At 33.6% G+C, this 16,590-nt stretch overlaps 1 protein-coding gene across 3 annotated transcripts in view; it reads left to right on the top strand.

Moving 5' to 3' along the window:
- DOPEY1 (dopey family member 1) overlaps positions 1–16,590 on the top strand; it is an 84,686-nt gene that overhangs the window by 11,329 nt on the left and 56,767 nt on the right. For all 3 annotated transcript variants that reach the window (XM_011364892.2, XM_011364891.2, XM_011364890.2), the window contains exons 2-5: positions 2,510–2,700; positions 5,216–5,397; positions 11,538–11,708; positions 13,714–13,903. In XM_011364892.2, the coding sequence (XP_011363194.1) occupies positions 2,563–2,700; positions 5,216–5,397; positions 11,538–11,708; positions 13,714–13,903 (681 nt within the window). In that variant the 5' untranslated portion in view covers positions 2,510–2,562. The remainder of the gene's footprint in view (positions 1–2,509; positions 2,701–5,215; positions 5,398–11,537; positions 11,709–13,713; positions 13,904–16,590) is intronic.

Genomic DNA, 16,590 nt, shown 5'->3' with positions numbered 1-16,590 from the left:
ATTTTCAGCTGTTACAAGATTTTGCTTTTAATGTTCTACCTGAGTGTTTTATGTATTCTGTGTTATATGAACTCTTTAAATCATATTAAAATATTTAGATGTTTTTTAGCTAAATAAGAAAATCCAAATTTCTTACCTGACTCAACCTTTTTAGCTGTGAACACATGCAGGAGTTAGAAACCCCACAAACTTAGCTGTTTTTTGTTGTACCTTTTGATGACCTTTTTATAAAGTTAGGTTTTTGGTACCAAATAAGAAAAATGTGTCTGAAAGATATGTTAGTTGAGGTAATATTGCTTCACAATTATATTATTACCCCAACTATGCATAAATAACCCCCACTCTCATTGATAGAAATTATTACTAAATTCCTTTTTTAGTTAATCTCTGCATAAATATTGTACATCTTCAAAATGGATGTGTTATATTTTATTCTAGAAATATTGCTGGGAAAAAAGTGCCTGATAGTAAAATTTATACATGTGCTTTACTCTAGTACTGGTACATTCTAAGGTTTATTGATTAGAATTTAGTTATTTTATACACTTTCAGAAAACCCAGTCAGGTTGATTTTTTTTCCCCTGTTTAATTTGATTTTGCAGTTCTGTCTTCTCTAATTTCTCAGAAGCAAACTTAAACATATTTTAGCTTGTTTTAAGGTTCATTATTCCTTCCACATATATATTAATATTTAACTATTTTTGAAAGTTTATGACTTTGTTTTAGTATGTCAGTATTTTGTATCTGCAACACATATTGCTGTGTGTTTTTGTTTTTCTGTTTATGGTTAAATCTAGTTTTTAAAAATTTTAGAAACCACAAATTGATGATAAAACAGCTTGCATAGTTTTTAATATATTCCCAATCTTAATTGCTATACTTAAACCACTGTGTATGAATCCAGTTTGAGCCTCAGTATTGTAAGTTACGTGCTATGAAACATACAGAAAGATATAAAACATAGTTCTTGCTCAAAGACTTCTACCCTAGTAGAGGAATTGCATATCCAACTCTTCTATAAAACAAAATCAATTTTGAAATGGAAGGTTAAGATTATTTTTGATATGCTTCTGTCTTCACATTTTATAATATAAAAAGGTAAAATTTAAGTAAGAAAATAGTCCATCAGACCATCTGAATTTTAAAGTTTTGTTTAAATGGTTATACAGAAAGAGTAGACCTAACTTCAGAATACCTATGTAAAGATACTTTGACTGGTTTGCTTATCCCAAAACCATTTGTTGAAAAGATTATTTTTACTCCCCACCCCCAATTTAATTGTTAGCATCCCTTGAGGCCCATTCTTAGACCTTACTTCAGTTCCATGAACCCAGCTCTAGGGAAAGGTGCAGAGTTAGTTAAAACTCAGGATACCAAAAAAGTAGAAAGGCCACATTGGTTTTTAGGTTGAGCCTCAATTAAATCCTGTTATTACTTTGTGTTAGTTATCTATTGATGTATAACAAATTACCTCCCAACTCAGTGGCTTAAAACAGAGATTCTGAGCCAGAACTACATAGCTAAGTCCCATAAATTCATGATCAACACACTTTCTGTTGATCATGAATTTATGGGACTTAGCTATGTAGTTCTGGCTCAGAATCTCTCAGACAGTTACAGTCAAGAGGTTAGTTGGTGCCATGGTCAAATCAAGACTTGCCAGGGGATGGAGAAGCTGCTTCTAAGCTGGCTTACTCTCATAGCTATTGACAGAAAGCCTCAGTTCCTTACCAGAGAGACCTCTTCATAGGGCTCCTTGAAATGTCCTCATGATATGGTTTTTGGCTTTCCCTAGAGCTGTGATGTAAAGGAGTGAGTAAGACAGAAGTTGGAGTGCTTTTGTGACCCAGTCTTAGCCACTATACGTTGTCATTTCTGTCTTACTATTTTCCATAGAATTGAGTCACAAAGTCCAGCTCAAGGAGCTAGAGGATTAGGTACCATTTTTTGAAAGTAAAACCAAAGAATATGTGGACATATTTTAACATATTCTATATGCATAGTTTTGAAGTATATGACATATACTTCTCAGTTTTATTAAAATTAAGAAGGTCTAATTGCAGAGCTGATGTTCGTTCATACTATATGGTAATTTATTTTATTAATAAAATAAGTTCTCTAAGTCATTCATTTTCCTTTTTTTTTTTTTTTTTGCGTGTTCTTGGTATTCACAATCTAGTCTTGTATTTTAGGGTCAAAAAATGTGGAGAGATATGTGTATCAGCACATATGGCAGGGAAATAATGATTTCTAAGTTGAAGTACCAGAGTATTTCCTACTCTTTTATAACCCTAAATTCTCACAGCCATTTTTCCATTTCCTAAGAAGGAACACAGAGTAGTTACCTCTGAATATTTCCATGACCCTGCATACTAGCTGACAGAGTGTTAATCACTTCTCACTCAAGAAACATTTTAAAGTTAGTCTTTAACTCTGTAGCAAGAGCATCTGAACCCATTTTAATACTTTACTTTGTAATTTTGGTTTCTCTTGCAAAACTCTTTTGTAGGTAATGATTTTACATGATTTTGGAACTGGTCTCTAGTGGGACGCTGGGGGAGGATGAACACAGAAGAGCTGGAGTTATTGAGTGACTCCAAATACAGAAACTATGTAGCCGCAATTGACAAAGCACTAAAGAATTTTGAATACTCCAGTGAATGGGCAGATTTGATATCGGCACTTGGAAAACTTAATAAGGTATGTAATTCTTAACCATTTCATAAAAAGTAAAAATTAGAAATCTGTCTATACTAGATTTCTCTAAATCTTGAAGTAAAAAATTTGAAAATATGACTGAACCTCAGAATTTCTTTTGTTACTGCTATTTTACTTTATGAGTTTCATGTCTATGTAGTCTGGCATATTTTTAAGGCCAAAACAACAGTGCTTGAAAATTGTAGTTATTATTACCTATAAAAAACACAAGACTAAGAAGCAAATATGCTAACTGCGAGGGCTAGGTTTCTGTGATTGAGCATCAGATATGGTTCTGGAATTCCTGACAACAAAATGAAAACTTGCATAGGGAAAGCAGTAACTGACAAGTCCTTTCCAAATGGTATATAGCAGTAAGGAAACATTTTATATCCAGACAAGCTTATACTCATTACAATACTTTTTACAAAAGTGACAAGCAGTTACTTAGAGCTTGGCCTTGAATGATCTTTCTTGACATGTCTGTTTTTTTATCAGCTATAATCATGGTGGCATCATTGATCAATTCATAGTGTAAAATTTTTTTTTTCCCTAACATAAATCAGATTTTTCTCACATCCATTATTTTATTTTTTGGAAGTTTTTTGGTTTTAAAAAAGTAGTTGTTATTGAATAGGAATGCTTCTAAATACTAAATGGGGGAGCAAATAGAAAAGGAGAGCTCTTCCCGTAACTATTTGAATATCAAACAGCTTAACATTCAAGTATTAGGAAAGAAATTTGTCTTAAAATATTTACCAAGGACAGTAGCTCTCAACCTGATATCATAATTACCTTGCTATCTTAAAAAGAAAAACTTTTATTTTCAATGTGCCAAGGATTTATCTTAAAATTAGATGCACCAACTTCAGTTTGACATGTTGACTTCTAACATTTATCATTTGAGGTGTGAAAAATTCTCAAATTTTTTGCGTCTCCAAGAAATTGCATTCAAAAATATGAATTTGCTTAAAGGTAGTTAGATTCTCGTTCTGAAGAGTCTCTTTCTGAAAACTTACTAGGAACTATGCTTAAAAGCAATTCAAAATTGTGGAAATTAATTTACTTATATATATAATTAGTTTTTTTATAGTTAATATTCATAAAAACATTTGACTGTATCCAGATAACACAAGGTAGAAAATTCAAGTCATTAATGAAACTTTCCTAAAATCACAATGAAACAAGGAATTATATATATATTTATTTATTGAAGCTAGTCTAACTTTGTTTTAGTATAAAATTTTGTTGTTTACTACATATACTAAATTTTAACCTCATTTATGTAAGTTTTCCAACTTAGAAATGCTTTTAGAAAATGATGTTATATTTTGCTTTTTTAAAATTTGATGTTTAATAAAATTTCTTCATTGAAGCATTCTTCATTATACATCATTAAATTTTTTTCTACAGAGGTACTTCTGGTAGTAATTATAATTTTAGAAAATATATCAACTCTGCTTCTGTGCCCAAAATGTGAATTAATATTCCAGAAAAGGAAGGTAACTAGTTTAATTAAAAAAAAAAAAGGAAAATGTTTTTTTAAAACTATTCTTATTGGCATATCGTGCTTAGTTTGCTTTTCATTTGTAGATCTAATTTTATTTACATTCATTCATTACATCTAGTTTAAAACTGAATTAAAGACTTATAGTGGGAAGAACATTGAAAACGTTATATCTAAGTGGACCTCAGAGCCTCCACTTTTTTTATGAACTGGGAGATCTAGTGTTAACTCTTCTATATTGCCTTTGGCAAGTCATGCTATGTATTTTAACCTCTCAGTCTTTTTTTGTGTACTTCTTCTAAATTCAGTTCTAGTATATTCTGTACTCATTGAGTGTTCATTTTATATTTTGTCAGCCCTTTACCATACTACTTTGAAGAACTTCATTTATAAGTGCTTTTTTGTTACTTAAATAACTAATCTCCTTTGGTGGTTTGTAAAATAGGATCTTCTATAAATTCCACCCTGACCATTATTGCTGAAGAAATGTTATGGTTGAATAAATAAAATGTGTTTGGTCCATTTGAGAAATTTAGTAAAAACAAATGGGCAATCATAGTCTCATGTAGATTCTTGTAAGCATTAGAATTACTTGCTATAATATGATACACTAAAAGAGTGGTTGTTCCTATATACGTCGAAGTCTGATTTTCTTTATATACTTCAAACAATGTATCATTGAAAGCTGATTAACATTAAAGTTTTACAAAAATGTTTAATGGTGCCTCTCTTCTGAATAAATTTGTTTTGGAGAATATTTTTCATAAAAATTTTTCTAGTAACATGCAATGGATTTTTTAAAACAAATTGAATATGTTTTAAAATCCTCAATTTTAATTTCAGATCTATACCTTGATAGATGTAACTGACAAAACTAGAAGTTCTTTGGTCTCTGCTCTAATGTTTTTAAAGTATAAATAAGTTCTGTAAGGATTTCAGATAACACTGTGTTAGAAAGTGGAAATAATATGAAATATTTTTTCTCAACTGTATTAAAATGGTTTCTTCAAGGTTTTACAAAATAATGCAAAGTACCAAGTGGTACCCAAAAAGCTGACCATAGGCAAACGTCTTGCTCAGTGTCTACATCCAGCATTACCAGGTGGAGTCCATCGGAAGGCACTTGAAACATATGAAATTATCTTTAAAATCATTGGACCTAAGCGACTTGCCAAAGATCTTTTTTTATATAGGTAAGAATAATTTTATTATCTTTTTATATATAAATAAAAGTATTTTTATCTATTTTATGCTTTTTTGCAGTAAAGCCTAAAAAATTAAAAACTTGATGGAGGTTTTCAGATAGCTATCTTAAGTATTTTGATAAGTGATTCAGAAAAATTTAGATTATTCCTTAATATAAAGTTTTTTTCCTTAGATGTCATTTATGAAGTTTTTATTCAAAAATTTTGAGACTACAGTACTTTCTACATTTTTAAACTTGAGAACTACCCTGAGACATAATAAGATATCTTGATTTCTCAGCAGCTTTCAACATTGTTTATCATTCTCGACTTGAAATATTTTCTCTTGGCTTCTGTGATACCACATTATCCAGTTTAGTTACTTGATTGCTTTACCGACTTTCCTCCACCTTGCTCGGAACTGTACATGTGGAGTTTTTTAGGGTTTGCTTAGTCCTATCCCTTAAGTTTTCACTTTCCTTAGGCAGATTTATCCATGCCCGTGATTTATCTTTTTATGTGTTGACTCCCAACTTGATATCACCAGTGTTGGCTTCTGCTTTAAATTCCCGGCTTACTTGCCATCTCTGTGTGGATCTTTAAAGATAATTAAAGCTCAACCCATTCCAAACTAAACTCATCCTCTTCTCCTGTTACCTGGCCTTCTGCAATGCACTAAAGCTCAATAATGTCACCACTGTTAATCCATTTATACAAGCCTGAAATCTGAAAGCTACACTTGATATCTTGCTTTGCTTGCCCATATTCTTCTTCCTCCAATGTACATTCTGTCACTAAGACTTCTGTCTCACAGTGGTTAAGAGCAGAGGCAGTGATAGCAAATGGTTTGTTTTTATCACTAACTAATTCTGTGATCTTGGGCCATTTTCTCACCTCTATTCTGATTTGCAAAATGGGAATGAGATGACCAATTTTATGGGTTATTAATAAAATTAAAAGAGTTGATATTTGTAAAGTGCTTAGAGCAATATGCAGCATGTAGTAAGTGTTCAATAAATGTTAGCCATTGTTCTGATTGGGTGTTTTGGGGATTCTTTTTCTTTTTGTTGTTCTTATTGGGTATTTTCATCCAAATCACTGATTCGATCCTCTACTTCTTCAACTCTGTTGATTCTCTCTAATGTATTCTTCATTTCAGTTACTGTGTTCTTCATTTCTGATTGGTTCTTTTATGTTTCCTGTCTCTTTGTTGAAGTTCTCACTGAGAACATTGAGCATCCTTATAACCACCGTTTTGAACCTGAATCTGGTAGACTGCTTGTCTCTATTTTGTTTAGTTCTTTTTCTGGAGTTATGTTCTGTTTTTTCATTTGGGACATGTTTCTTCATTTTAGCCACCTCCCTGTGTTTGTTTCTATGTATTAGGTAGAGCAGCTACATCTCCCTCTCTTGGTAGAGTAGCCTTATGTGGTAGGTGTCCTGTGGGTTCTAGTGGTACAGTCTCCTGGTCACCTGAGTCATTGCTCCAGGTATATTCCTCATGTGGATTGTATGTGCCCTCCTGTTATAGTTGTGCCTTGTTTGCTGTTGACACATCAGTGGGAGGGATTGACCCTCAGGCTGATTGATCATGAGGACTGACTGTGACTACCGTGGAGGAACTGTTGTACAGGGGCTGACCCTACATAGCAGGATTTGTTTTAGTGAGACTCTGGTGCCTCCTGAGTCCACCCTTTGAGTGTGTTGTTTCTGAAAGTGGTTGGGTGGTGCTCTTCTGTGGTCTGAGCTGGCCACTGGTGTGTTGGTTCTGGGGCCACTTTGGAGGGCCTCTGATCTAGGCCAAGGTCAGCTGTTGTCTGTGCTCTGTCCAGGCCACTTGGTATGAGCTACAAAGTGATCTTCAGGTGGTTGCTACTTGTGCTGGGCTTGGAGGTGACTGGGAGAGGCCAAGCTGCCATCTGAGGCCAGATGCCACTAGTGTTGGGCTTGGAGCTGCTTAACAAGAGGTACAGTGCATGCTGAGCCCAGATGCTGCTTGTTTGGGGTTTGTGAACCTTTAAGAACTTTTAGGAAAGTCCACAGCATGAGCTGAGACAGGCCATTTGTATAGAAAAGCCACTGGAAGCAGCTTGGGTGGGCCAAGAAGTTAAGTGGGGCAGGGTTTCGGGGAATCACCAGGGCAGGGTGAACAGTGTTAGCTAACTAGATTGATGGAGATTCATACATGGCACCTGCCTGTGCATGCAGGTTGAATGGGGAGAGGGCTCAACAAAGGAATAATGGCTTCTGCCAGCACTTTTGTTTGGGAGAAAGCTGCCTCTTCAGCCCTCACCCTGAAGTCAGACAGTTCAGTTCTCATATGTCCTTGGTGCCTTTCAAGCTGCTGCCCCAGTGCTGGAGCTCAAAACAAGTGAGTCCATCAGTGACTAAGTTCATGCACAGGCCCTTTAAAAGGCATGCCCGAGACTCGAGCAGCCTTTCATCTCACTAAGCCACAATCTTCACTGGTTTTCGCAGCCAGAAGTTATGGGACTTCTCTTCCTAACATTGGTACCTTGGGCTGGGGAGCCTTGTGTGGTGCTGGGTCCTCTCATTCCTTGGGAGGGACCTCCAAAGCCTCCCTCGTTTTAAACACCACACCCATGGGTGTGGGACCAACCCATTCCTCATCTCCATCCCTCCTACCAATCTTGAGTGATTTCTTCTGTATATCCTTAATTATAGGATTTTTGTTCAGCTAGACTTCAGGTGGTTCACAATGATGATTGTTCTTTAGTTTAGCTGTAATTTTGATGTGGTAATGGGAGGAGGTGAGCATAGCCTTTTCCTACTCCATCATCTTGACTAGAAGCTAGATCTTACAGTTTTTTGATGGAGCTTTTAGAATTTTCTATATATAAAACCATTTCATCTGCAAATAGTGACAATTTGCTTCTTCCTTTCCAGCTTGGATGCCTTGTATTTCTTTCTTGCTTGATTGCTCTGGCTAGGAGTACTGTTTTCAGTACTGTATTGAATAGTGGGCTGTGTTGAATAGGAGTGGTGTGAGTGAGCACCTTTGTTTTGTTCCTTAGAGAAAAAGCTTTCAACTTTTCACCACTGAGTGTGTTAGCTGCAGGCTTGTCATATATGGTTTTTATTATGTTGAAATATGTTCCTCTATACCCAATTTGTTGAGAGTTTATCATGAATAGATGTTGAGTTTTATGAAATACTGTTCTGTATCTATTAATCTGATGTGTTTATAGAATTGCATATGTTGAACATTTATTGAATTTTATAAGTTGAACCATCCTTGCATCCCAGGGATGAATCCCACTTGGTACTTGGTGTATAATCCATAGTATATGATATTGGCCTGTAATTTTTCTTTTCTTGTAGCATCCTTATCTGGCTTTGATATTAAGGTAATGCTGCCTTCTAAAATGAGTTTGAGATGTTCCCTCTTCAGTTTTTGAGAAGAGTTTTAGAAGGATTGACATTAATCTTTAAATGCTTGACAAAATTCACTAGTGAAATTATCTGATCCTGGGCACTTTCTCTCATTGGAAGGTTTTTAATTATTGATTCAATCTCCATACTCATTATTGCTTGTTCAGATTTTATATTTCTTCAGGATTCAATCTTGGTTGGTTTTATGTTTCTAGGAATTTATTCTATCTAGGTTATTCAATTTTTTTGCATATGATTATTCATAGCAGTCTCTTATGACCTTTATATTTCTGTGATATCAGTTGTAATGTCTCTTCTTTCATTTTAATTTTATTTGGTTTCTTTTTTTCTTAGTCTAGCTCAGAGTTTGTCAATTTTGTTTATTTTTTATAAAGAAGGAACTCTCAGTTTGATTAATCTCTTCTATTGTTTTCTTGTTCTCTATTTCATTTATTTCTGCTCTAATCTTTATTATTTCCTTTCCTCTGCCAATTTTGGACTTAGTTTTTTTATCTAGTTTCTAGAGGTATAAAGTTAGGTTTTTTTATATGAGATCTTTCTTTTTCTTGACTTATGTGTTTAACACTATAAACTTCACTCTTAGAACTGCCTGTGCTGCACCTGTAAGTTTTGCTATGTTGTATTTCCATTTTCATTTGTCTTTAGTATTTTTTATTTCTTCTTTGATCCCTTGGTGTTTGGGAATGTGTTTAATTTCTGTGTATTTGTGAATTTTCCAGTTTTTCTTCTGTTAATGATTTGTGGTTTCGTACCATTGTAGCTAGAAAAGATACTTGATATAATTTTTATCTTCTTGAATTTTTTGAGACTTGTTTTGTGGCCTAACATATCTATTCTACAAAGTGTTCCATGTGCACTTGAGAAGAATGTGTATTCTGCTGCTGTTGGATGGAATATTCTGTAAATGAGTGTTAGGTTCATTTGGTCTATAGTGTTAAAATCCACTGTTTCCTCATTCTATCTGATCTTTAGTAGTCATGCCCCACATATTCTCCCTGTAATCACATATGAAGTGAGACCTGAGTGGACCTCTCAGGAAGCGTTCCGCATTCCTGGGGATGCTGAATGTCTACCTGGGTTTTCTTTTTCCCACCAGAGAATTTATAGGCCAAGCAGGCCCACTTGGTGTGGTACCATGCCAACCTGGAGGAGGGCAATACAGACAAAGCGTAACCATTCCTCTTACCCTTCTAACATGGTCTTTCTTAGTCTTTATGGTTTAGAGGTGGTGCATCATCCTCACCTCCATGTTCTGGGATTTTCACAGTGGTATCTTGTCTATGGATAGTTGGTAGTTGGTCATCTTGTGATAGGGACCGAAGTTGGAAGCAACTAATGTCACCATCTTGATCACTCATTTTTCTGTCTCTCTTTTTTAACCACTTAATTTTTTATTGTTGCTATAATTTATATACAATAAAATTAACAGATCATAAGTGTTCCATTGGATAAGTTTTGACAAATGTAGTCAATTGTATAGCTACCACTCAAAACAGGATATAAGACATTTTTGTCAACAGAAATTTTCCTCTTACCCTTTTCTGATCAAAACCTCTACTTCTCCAACTATCTATCTCTCCCTGCCTGCCTTCTTGTCTCTCCTTCCTTTCTCGCTGTTTCTATATCTGTATATCTATATCTATGTATATTTATTCATTCCCCACTCTTGCCTTTCACTCTAAATAGTGTCTTTGAAGAACCAAAATTTCTTTATGCTGTCTTTTGAAGAAAGCTTTAATTTTAATGAAGTCCAATTTATCAAGTTTCTTCCCTCCACATCTACCTTTACCCTTCTCCCTCCCCTCTGATAACCACTAGTCTACTGTCCATGAGTCTGTTTGTCATGTTTGTTGCTTTTAGATTTATATCTCATAAGTAATTTCATGTGGTTTTCAACTTTTTCTGTCTAGCTTATTTTGCTTAGCATGATTATCTTAAGATCCATCCATTTTGTCACATATGGCAGTATTTCATCTCTTATAGCTGAGTAATATTCCACTGTATATATGTACCACATCTTCTTTATCCAATCATCTATCATAGGACAATTGTTGCTTACATGTCCTGGCCACCATGAATAATGTTGCTACAAACATTAGTGTGCATATATGTTTTCAGATAAATGTGTTTAAGTTTGGGGTAAATACCCAGGAGAGGGATTGCTGGATCAATTCTTAGTTTTTTGAGGAACATCCATACTGTTTGACATAGCAGCTGTACCATTTTGCCATCCCACCAGCAGTGTATGAGGGTTCCTTTTTCTATGCATCCTCTCCAACACTTGTTACTACTTAGCCTGCTGATAATAGTTATTCTAACAGGTGTGAGATGTTATCTCATTGTATTTTTGATTTGCATTTCCCTAATAGCTAGTGCTATTGAGCAGCCTTTCATGTTTGTTGGCCATTTTTATGTCTTCTTGGGAGAAATGGTCTGTTCAGGTCCTCTGCCTATTTTTTAATTGGATTGTTTGTTGTTTTGTGTTAGCCTTTTCTTTGATGGGTAGTCATTTTGTTTCTTGCTTAAGGAATCTTTACCTGGTGTATTGTTGCTAAAATTTAGAAATACAATGTTTTTCCTATCCTGACTTGTCTTCAAAAACTTTGCCAAATTCACCTATTCTTTCTAATAGTTTTTAGAATCTTGGAATTACAACATATAAGATCATGTTATTTGCAGTTAGTTTTTTGGTGTATAGTTTTCATGTTGCTGTTATTATTTTTTTTTCAAAATAGTTCTGGATTATTTCCTCTTCTTGCAAATGCTGCCATGTCTGTGAAACCAACATTGCTAAGTTTGTATGAGATATATTACCTGCCTTTGGGTAAAACACTGAAGCCCGGTCTACAAGGATTGCTAACTGGTATTCTTCCTGGCTTAGAAGAAGGATCAGAGTACTATGAGAGGTATGATGGTGCTGTTATTGGTGCAGCTAAGTAATCCAAGTCATGGATTTGTCAGCAGGAATCCTTAGGTCAATAATGTTTTAATATCACAAAAATTAATTATTCTAGATACTTCAGTATGTCACTCAAAGCTTTCTATAATAAAAAAAAGCTATTGTAATGTACGTAGTCCATGTATCACACTGAGAATATAGCTAGGCGATCAGAGTACAAACTTGGAAGATAAATGGACTAGGTTCAAATCCTGGCTTGACAAACTCTGTGAGCTTACGAAAACTTTTACATTTCTGAACTTTTTTCAGTTTCCTCACCTATAAAATTAATCATAGTACCTATTTCATTGTGTTTATAATAATGAAATCACTTTGTCCAGTGCCTAGCACATGTATGTCACTCAAAAAATTGTGACTAATTTAAAATAATACAATAAGACAGTTAGATTAATTTTTTAAATGGGAAATTGGGCCATCGCCGACATTTTTTAAATTGTTAAAGGTGGAAAATAGCCTAGCTCCAAGTGCAGTGCTATTTCAGTAACTGTCGATATGATATTGTTGATATTTTAACTTTTTAAAGAAAATGGTTTGATCTGTTTTGGACCCCATTACTATTTTTTTGGAAGTTAATAGTCATAGACAATGCATTATGTATCTTTATTGTCTCGTTACTGATATTCTTACGAAAAAGGAACTTAAAAGTTGACATGCCAGAAAATGCGAGACTTACTTTGAGTAGACTTATTTAAATTTCAATAATTTATTCTAGTGCATTGAGGAACTACTCTATTTATTGCATTCATCTGCTCCCATAATACAGTAAAAATCTAATCCTGAAAATACTGGATTACCCTTGTTAGCTACTGTGAAAAAAATTTTCTTAAAACTTATCATTTTCTTTTATGAACTTTTTTTTTACATATTTGCTTACAGTTTTGGAAACATAATGTGATATTATTTCGTTGATTTTATAAATCAGTTTTGTTTTAAATTGTTAATCTCCTAAGGGAAGCATAGAATCACTACCACTTTACTAGTTACAATTAAAAATTTAACATAGAAATGAATGATTTTTATGAATGTGGTATCTCTGTGGTGGGTTTATCTTGTTGTGTGTCTTAGTCCATCTGGGCTCCTATAACAAAGAACCACATTGGGTAAACAACAGAAATTTATTTCTCACATATCTGGAGGCCGGAAGTCTAAGATCAAAGTGCCAGCATGGTGATGGTCTAGTGAGAGCCCTCTTTCTGGTTTGTAGCTGGAGACTTATCCTTGTGTCTTTAAGTAATGGAAGGGGCTACTCAGCTCTGTGGAGTTTCTTTCATAAGAATAGTAATCTCATTCGTGAAGGCCCTCAGGTCTTAAGCACTTCCTAAAGGCTCCACCCCCTAATACCATCACATTTGGGGGTGTTTAACATATGAATTTTGAGGGGACATAAACATTCAGACTATAGCATTATGTCTTGCCAGTTATTCCACACAAATTCTATAAAAAGATTTGTAAACATGTTCTGATCATGCATAGACAAATTGAAGCCAGAACGGATTACAGTGTTAGTATTAAATTACATAGCAAATAAAAAGTAAAATCGATCATCAGATTCTCTTTATTCTGACTATACTGTACTATAATATTATCGATTTTTGTGTTAAGTTGTTTATCTTATGTTTAAAAGAAACCAAAAGTGATTAATCTTTAAATGTAACCCTTTATAAAACAGTAATGATTTTGTCATAGGTGTAATTTATCAAAGCTGTTGTGAATTACATAGTGTGATTTCAAAAAGAAGGAAACATTTGGAAATGTCTTTTAAGATTTTATAGAAAATTAACAGAAAATATGTTCTAAGATTACTACTAACTAAAATGTATATGGCATTTAACAACTCACTGAATAACTATAGCATGGATGCTTTAATACATTCTGGAAGAGAATAATGATTTATTTTTAACAATGTGAAACTTAATGTTTCCTTTCTTAAACTACTTTATTTTGTACCTCAGAACAAACACGTTGTTGGAAAAGGTTGCTGCTGCAGTGGACCAGTCAGCATTCTACAGTGCCCTCTGGGGGAGTCTTCTTACCAGTCCTGCTGTGCGTTTACCTGGAATCACATATGTTCTTGCCCATTTGAACAAGAAGCTTTCCATGGAAGACCAACTTTATATAATTGGCAGTGATATTGAGCTAATGGTAGGTCTACAAATGGTTGCTCATATAATAAATAACTTATTTAGAGCTGGGCACTCTATTCTAAACAGATGTTGAGACTAGTGCCACAAACAAAGTTCTGTTTTCATGGAGCTTACATTTTTCACGAAGGAAACTTAAAGGCCAAAATAATCAGTAACTATTTTTTTAAAAGCTTCAAATTTTTTTTCATGGAAAAGCGAATAAATGTTATTTAAGCAAATAAAGGGCTTTTATTTAAGCAAATAAAATTTAAGCAAATATTTGGCTTTTATTACTATCTTGCTAACTGATCAGACCACTGTTAACATAGCCACATTCATTATATTCATAATTCCAAAGTGGACCTTCTCTTTGATCCTAGCTTTCTTTATAGGAAAGACAGATTTTAGACAAGTTGTTAGCCTTATTCCGTGTGGGATTTGTATAAGAATATTTAACATGAATTTGGTTATATTTATTAAAGTATTATAACTAACAAACACTGAAATTAACTCATCTTACATGTACAGTTTTATGAATTTAGACAGATGCATAGTCGTATAACCAATACGACAATCAAGATATAGAACATTTACATCACCTCAAAAGGTTCTTTTGTGCCCCTTTGTAGTCACTTCCCTTCCGCCAACCTTCCAGACCCTTGCAAACACTGGTCTGTTTTCTGTTTCCATAGTTGCGCTTGTTCCAGAATGTTGTATAAATGAATCATACAGTATTAGTTGTTAATTCTGGTTTCCTTCACTTTGTATTGTAGAGTTGAGATTCATCCACGTTTTTGTGTATATCTGTAGTTTGTTCCTTTATCTTGCTGTGTAGTGTTGTATGAATATACCACAGTTTGTTTACTCACTCACTGATTAATGGATGATTAAGTTGTCTTCAATTTGGGGCAATTATGAAGAAAGCTACTATAAACATTTGCATAGAGTTCTTTGTGTAGACATATGTTGTTATTTCTTGGGAAAATAGTTAGGAATGGAATTCCTGGTTCATATGGTAAGTGTATTTTTAACATTTCTTTAAATTATGGTTTTATTGACATATAATTCATGTTCCATAAAATTTGCTCTTTTAAATTGTGCACTTTAGTGGTTTTTAGTAAATTCACAAAGTTGTGCAACTATTATCACTATCATATTTCAGAACATTTTCTCCACACTGAAGAGAAACCCCATACTCATTAATCACATCACATTTTCCCTTCATTGCTGCCCTTGGGAACCACTAATCTATTTTCTATTTTTATAAATTTGCCTGTTCTGGACATTTCATATAAATGGAATTATACAATATATAATCTTTTATGAATGGCTTCTTTTGCTTATCATAATTTTTCAAGATTCATCCATATTGAAGTATGTGTTAGTACCATACTCCTTTTTATGGCTAAGTAATATTCCATTGTGTGGATATACCTCACCATATTTTGTTTATCTGTTCATCAGTTGATTGACTTTTGGGCTACTTATACTTTTCTGGCTGTAATGAAAAATGCTCTATGAATATTCATGTATAAGTTTTTGGTAGACATATGTTTTCATTTGCATATATTCCTAGTGGCATTGCTGGGTCGTATGGTACTCTATGTTTAACTTTTCGAAGAACTGGCAAACTGTTCTCTAAAGTGACTGTACCAATTTACATATACACCAGCAGTATATATGGGTTCCTATTTTTCCACGTCTTTGTCAATACTTGTTCTTATCTGTCTTTTTTATTTTAGCCATCCTAGTAGATATGAAGTATTATCTCATTGTGATTTTTATTTGCATTTCCCTAATAACTAATAATGTTGCGCATATTTCTTGTGGTTATTGGCCATTTTTATATCTTCTTTGAAGAATTGTCTGTTTAAACTATTTGCTATTTAAATTGGGTTCTTTTTGTTGTTATTGTTGTAGTTTTTTATATATTTTGGATAGTAAACCTTTATATGTATATGATTTGAAAATATTTTCCCTCATGTCTTCTTTCTTGATTGTGTCCTTTGGAGCACAAAAGTTCTAATTTTGATCAAGTCCAATTTATTTGTTTCCTCTTTTGCCATTATGCTTTTAGTGTTAAGATAATATCTAAGAAATTGTGTCTAATCCAAGGTCACAAAGAATTACATCATTTTCTTCTGATGTATATTTAAGTTTATATGAAACTGCCAACTTGTTTTCCAAAATGGCTGTGCCATTTTTATGCAGATCTTTAAATGTATTGTTTATTATGTTTTCTTTCAATGACTTAACGAAAGTTTTAAACAAGTCACTTTTTAAATTTCTTTAGATGGCACACATCTTAATTGGAAAACTGTTTGCAATACATCACAGTGAAAGGACTAGTCTCCCTAAGTGCTACTATAAATAAATATTAAGTCAAAAAATGGATTTGAACAGATAATTAACCTAGAGGAAATAAAAATAATTCAGACATTTGCAATGGTGATCAACATTATTTATAACAAAAGAAATAAAAATTTAAAGTACACCAATATACCAGCTTTCATATATCAGATTGGCAGAATTAAAAATGCATGGTTAAACATGGAAAAACAGAAATTGTCACACATAGTGGTGAGAACATAAATATAACCTTAATAGAAAGCATTATACTATTTAAATTGCAACTGCATATACTCTAAGACCTATCAATTCTACTTGGAGGGATTTATCCTACAGATGTATTTGTACATTATATAA

The sequence above is a fragment of the Pteropus vampyrus genome, unplaced genomic scaffold (genome assembly GCF_000151845.1).
Source record: "Pteropus vampyrus isolate Shadow unplaced genomic scaffold, Pvam_2.0 Scaffold102, whole genome shotgun sequence".
Lineage (NCBI taxonomy): Eukaryota > Metazoa > Chordata > Mammalia > Chiroptera > Pteropodidae > Pteropus > Pteropus vampyrus.
The sequence above is the reverse complement of the archived record's forward strand: the minus strand, read 5'-3'. Positions and strand labels throughout refer to the sequence as shown.